Source organism: Oratosquilla oratoria, chromosome 32 (genome assembly GCF_046742065.1).
Source record: "Oratosquilla oratoria isolate Oo_2021 chromosome 32, ASM4674206v1, whole genome shotgun sequence".
In the NCBI taxonomy this organism is placed as follows: domain Eukaryota; kingdom Metazoa; phylum Arthropoda; class Malacostraca; order Stomatopoda; family Squillidae; genus Oratosquilla; species Oratosquilla oratoria.
Window position 1 is genome coordinate 31,929,123 of NC_134808.1, and position 5,000 is coordinate 31,934,122.

The 5,000-nt window shown below is 42.9% G+C and overlaps 1 protein-coding gene across 1 annotated transcript in view; it reads right to left on the minus strand.

The window, feature by feature from the left end:
- Positions 1–5,000, minus strand: part of LOC143017635 (uncharacterized) — a 148,311-nt gene that overhangs the window by 38,227 nt on the left and 105,084 nt on the right. Inside the window, exon 3 of the mRNA XM_076172422.1 lies at positions 3,601–3,783. Within this exon, the coding sequence (XP_076028537.1) occupies positions 3,601–3,783 (183 nt within the window). The remainder of the gene's footprint in view (positions 1–3,600; positions 3,784–5,000) is intronic.

Here is a 5,000-nt window from a genome sequence, read left to right on the forward strand (position 1 = left end):
CGGGACGGACACAGCCCGGTGCTCGTAAAAAAAAAAATCTTGACAAAGTAGAACTGAAAATCCATATGAACAAGTTGCATAAACACGGCAAAGGAAAAATGGACTGGAAGTGAAGCGTTTATTCCAGTCTGTTTACTTTGCCGTGTTTATACAAACTAGAACTATTGATCCTAAACAAATAATTATGAGTAATAACGGGATACACGGAATCCATCCCAATAGGCTTTTTACAAAATCCTCCCTAGAGAGCGGCATATAAAAATGATAGGCATACAGCACTTCGCGAGAGCCCTCAATCTCACCTGTCCTTCCCACAAGAAAAAAGAAAAAACAACAACAACAACCCATAAACCTCTTTAACAACCTCAATAACAAGCACTCCGAGATAGACGCCATAACCTAGTATTTCACCAGACTGTCCCGATTCGGTATAAGCACTACCGAGAAATCACTCCCAAGATACAGTAAACAAGAATCATCATCAATTGTGGGCATGTGCTAGGGAGCGCGTCGCTTCACTCACGCGCCGGCGCCAGTCCCCACGGCCTCTCTGAGCAAACTTCCATGTAGACACCCTTCTCTCAACAGGTTCGATCAATTCGCCAAAAGCGTGGATTCTGTGGACTCCCCTACGTCTCCTCCATCTAGGATTGTCTCTTATGGAGAGACATATTATAAACAAGAGTCACATTGTTAATAATACATTCAGACCACAACCTAGTACTGAAACTAATATAAAGTTGACTTGGCCACAGAGTCACATTTCCTTAGACACAATCGCCACACACAAAACACCTCACATCCCGCTACCCCGCTCTCAGGCCCTGTTCACACTAACGATTTCAACCGCAGCGGTTCGGTTACACTGCAAGTCAATGAAGGCATTCACAAACAATCGCGCAGTTTTTCCTTGACTATGCGGTACCGTTGCGGTTTCCGTGCGGTTCAGACCGCTAGTGTGAAGAGGGCTTCACCTTATCCGAAGAGCAACATCTCTTCCTCGAGTGACAAGGGGCCCAAAAAGGAAATCGTTACCGGTTACCTGAGGGCCGTGGGTCTCCTGCGAGAGAGACCTGGGGCAACAGATTGATTGACTGATTGATATGCTCGTCTTCGATGTTATAAAATCCCTTTAAAATCTCGATAGACTGAGACCACGTTTCAGTTGGCGCCAAGATCCTTAGCCAGAGCAAAACCATTAATGCGTAACCGCGTTATTGAGATAAAAGGTCGTGTTTACCTCTTTCTCGCCTCGTCTTAGTTAACTGGAGCCATCAACGATGGCGCGGACGATGTGGGAGGCGTAGTTAGCCAGTTAGTTAACGCGACGTTGATGTCTAATTGCAGTGAAACGATGGTAATTAGCCTCCATAACGAAGGTCTTTCAATGTGACGTCATACGATAAGGTATTCCAAGGAATAGGAGAGACAGGCTGGAAATGGAATGGGTGGAGGGAGGAGGAAGGGGAGAGAGTCTGGAATGGCTGACTGGAATGGGAATGAAGCAAGGAAGACAAGAATGAGAAAGGGTCGACTGGAATAGGACTTCAAGACAAGAGAGTATCAAGGGAGGTGGAAGTACTAAGCTGGAATGGAAATGAAGGAAGAAAGACAGGGATAGGAGAGGCTGGAATGGGAGAGACAGGAAGAATGGGAATGGGAAACTGTAATGGGAAATTTGAGATGAGGAACTCGAAGGAAGTGGAGGGAAGACGAATGGAAGAGTCAGACTAGACAGGGAAGTTCAGACGGTATTTGAATACGTATGTACACGCGCACACATACACACACGCATACATAATATATATATATATATATATATATATATATATATATATATATACAGTATATATATATATATATATATATATTATATATATATATATATATATATAAAACAGAATCTGAATTGTCCCAATTACAAAGACACTCATCTTATCAATCACATTAACTTATTTCCATTTTAATTCCTTGCAAACACGAACGAGACTAACACGAGTATATAACTCGATGGAAACATATTCGGAAACTATGATACTGTTAGGTTGAGGACTCGAACCTGGCCGATACTTAACAAATGGGCAGTAACTTAACAAACTCAGGCATCAAGAGTATATTGATGTCTGAGTTGGCTAAGTCACTGACTTAATAGCAAACGATATATATATATATATATATATATATATATAAACATACATACACATATATATATATAAATATATACATATATATCTATATATTTATATATATATAAACATACATACACACACACACACATATATATATATATATATATATAAATATATATATATATACACACATTTATATATTATGAACGGCTGGAATAGTGAGGTAACAAGTAATGGATGATAGATCGTAGATAACAGATAAAACATAAAGAATAGATATTCATTCTATTTGACCTTTTATCTATTATTCATTTATTATAATATATGATTGATGATAAATAGTTGGTAATATGTAATGATAAATAGGTGATGAATAATATGAAATAAACAAGAAGTAATGGGCGATAGATAACAGGCAATTGTTAAGGGATAATAGATGGATGATGGAGAGTGAACAATAGTTAACAGATAGTGATAGATATGAGACAATAGACAACAGACCAATCTATATATAAGAGCTAATGCCGCACATTTCATAAGAATATAAGAATGAAGGAGACTGCAAGAGACCATAAAACCTACACTAGGGAGACCTATATCCCTTACCTCCTATCATCCCCATTCATAAAGTTATGTAACCTTCTCTTAAAACAACCGATAGTTTCAGCTCTCACTGCATGGTTACTAAACCTATTCCATTCGTTGACCACTCAATGGGTAAACCAGTTCGTGCCTATTTCTTTCCTAAATCTAAAGTTGTCAAATTTAAATTCAATAATGTGAGTCCTGCCCCCGGCTGAATGAAACCTCCTGGCGCCAAGCGGGTGAGTCGAGGCAATGAAACCTCCAGGCGCCAGGCGGTTGAGTCGAGGCAATGAAACCTCCTGGCGCCAGGCGGTTGAGTCGAGGCAATGAAACCTCCTGGCGCCAGGCAGTTGAGTTGAGGTAATGAAACCTCCTGGCGCCAGGTGGTTGAGTAGAGGCAATAAAACCTCCTGGCGCCAAGCGGTTAAGTCGAGGCGATGAAACCTCCTGGCGCCAGGCGGTTGAGTCGAGGCAATGAAACCTCCTGGCGCCAGGCGGTTGAGTCGAGGTGGAGAGTACGCTAGGCATATAATGGGCCTACCTAAAACCTAACCAAAAGTTATTCGTATATCTTTTTTACTTATTGGTCAAGTAGTTGGATTTCTACCAATTCACCTATTTGTTTGTTCATTTACCTATTTATTGGTTGATTATATTTAGTTTATTAATTTATTTATCTATTCCTTTATTAGTTTATTTTTACTGCTTATTTATCTATTAATTTATTCATTCACTTAATTTGTTTTATCTATATATCTATTGATCTATCAATTTAATTTTTTCACCTTTCGGCTGACGACTTCCCCTCCTCCCCGACTCTTTGCGTTGATCAAAACCACCAAATGTCTGTCAGATCCAACTACACAATTCACGTCGTCTGAATTACCTGAAGAAGGACTGTGACGATCTCGTCATGTCCGCTCTTGGTCGCCAGGTGGAGGATGGTGCACTCGCCCTCATCCTCGTCCCTGACCCTCATGGATGGGCTGGCGAACTCGGAGACCGCCTTCTGCACGAGGCCGACGTCCTTGGACCGGATGGCCGCTTCCAGGGCGTCCTGGGGGCTGCTCTGGAACATGAGAGAGGGCGTGGGGTGATTAGCCAGGGGATAGGAAGAAATGGATAGGGGTTGTGTCTATGTAGGTTGGATACTGGGACCCCTCCTCCCCCCCCCCTTTTTTTTTTTTTTTTTTTTTTTGTGTGTGTGTGTCTGGATAGGTAGAATTAAGGACACTCAAAACTGAACCAATGTACAGTACGTCTGAATTACGCCTATCTTTTCGGTTCGAATTTCTCCTCTAGAAAAGACACTTCTCCCCCCTCCTCCCTCTTTCCTTTCCCTTTTCCTCTCCTTTTCTCCCACCCCATTCCCCTCCCCTTCTCCCCTTTCCAACATTCCCCTTCCCAACACCCTAACCTCAACCTCACCCTTCACACCAACCCCACCTCTGATTTCACTCACAGGCTCTCCCTCACCGACCCTCCTCCTCCTTACCCCGCACCTTTCCTCTCCACGTCTCCCCTCCCTAGTCCTCCCCTTGCCCTGCTGTCTCCTCCTATCCCTACCCTTTCTCCTACACTCTCCCCCCACCCTCTCTCCCCCTCCTTCCTCTCCCCCTGCTCCCCTCCCTGTAATGATTACAGCTTGAGGTATCAACTGTTTAATTCCGACCCAAAATGTAATCAAGTAATGTGTTCCCAGAAAATCAACAGTTCTCGCCTTGAAGCGACAAAAAAGGGTGTTCGTGCTTCTCGCGTCGCCTTTGCCAGCGGATCATGAGAACCCGTGCCCCGCACTGTGTACAGGGCTGAAGGTGATGGTAGGGCATACGCCAGGAGGCGCGTTGTGGTGACCTAAACCATCACCCATGCCTGATGTTCTTGGGGTAGATAACAGTCATCATTAATGGGAATCGAACTTTTTTTTTTTTTTTTTTTTTTTTTACCTAAGGGATTCCCTTAGAGTTGGAAATAATCGACTTGGGCTCAACCAGAACAAAAACTCCAAAGCCTACCACAAGGGTGAAGAACGTTAAACTAAACGTTCGAGGATGACGTCTCACTGAGGAGGACCTGGTTCTAAGGAAGATATTTTGTATAAAACCCCCAAAAGGCGTCGCCTATACGGGTTTGTCAATGCGATGCATATCTTGCTGTTCACATGGCCGATCATCCAGTGGAAGCGTATGGTATTATCGTCCATAATGAAGTTGAACATCAGCCGTCCATAATATTCGACCCCGTTTCCCACATTCCTACACACGCTCACACAAACATACACACACA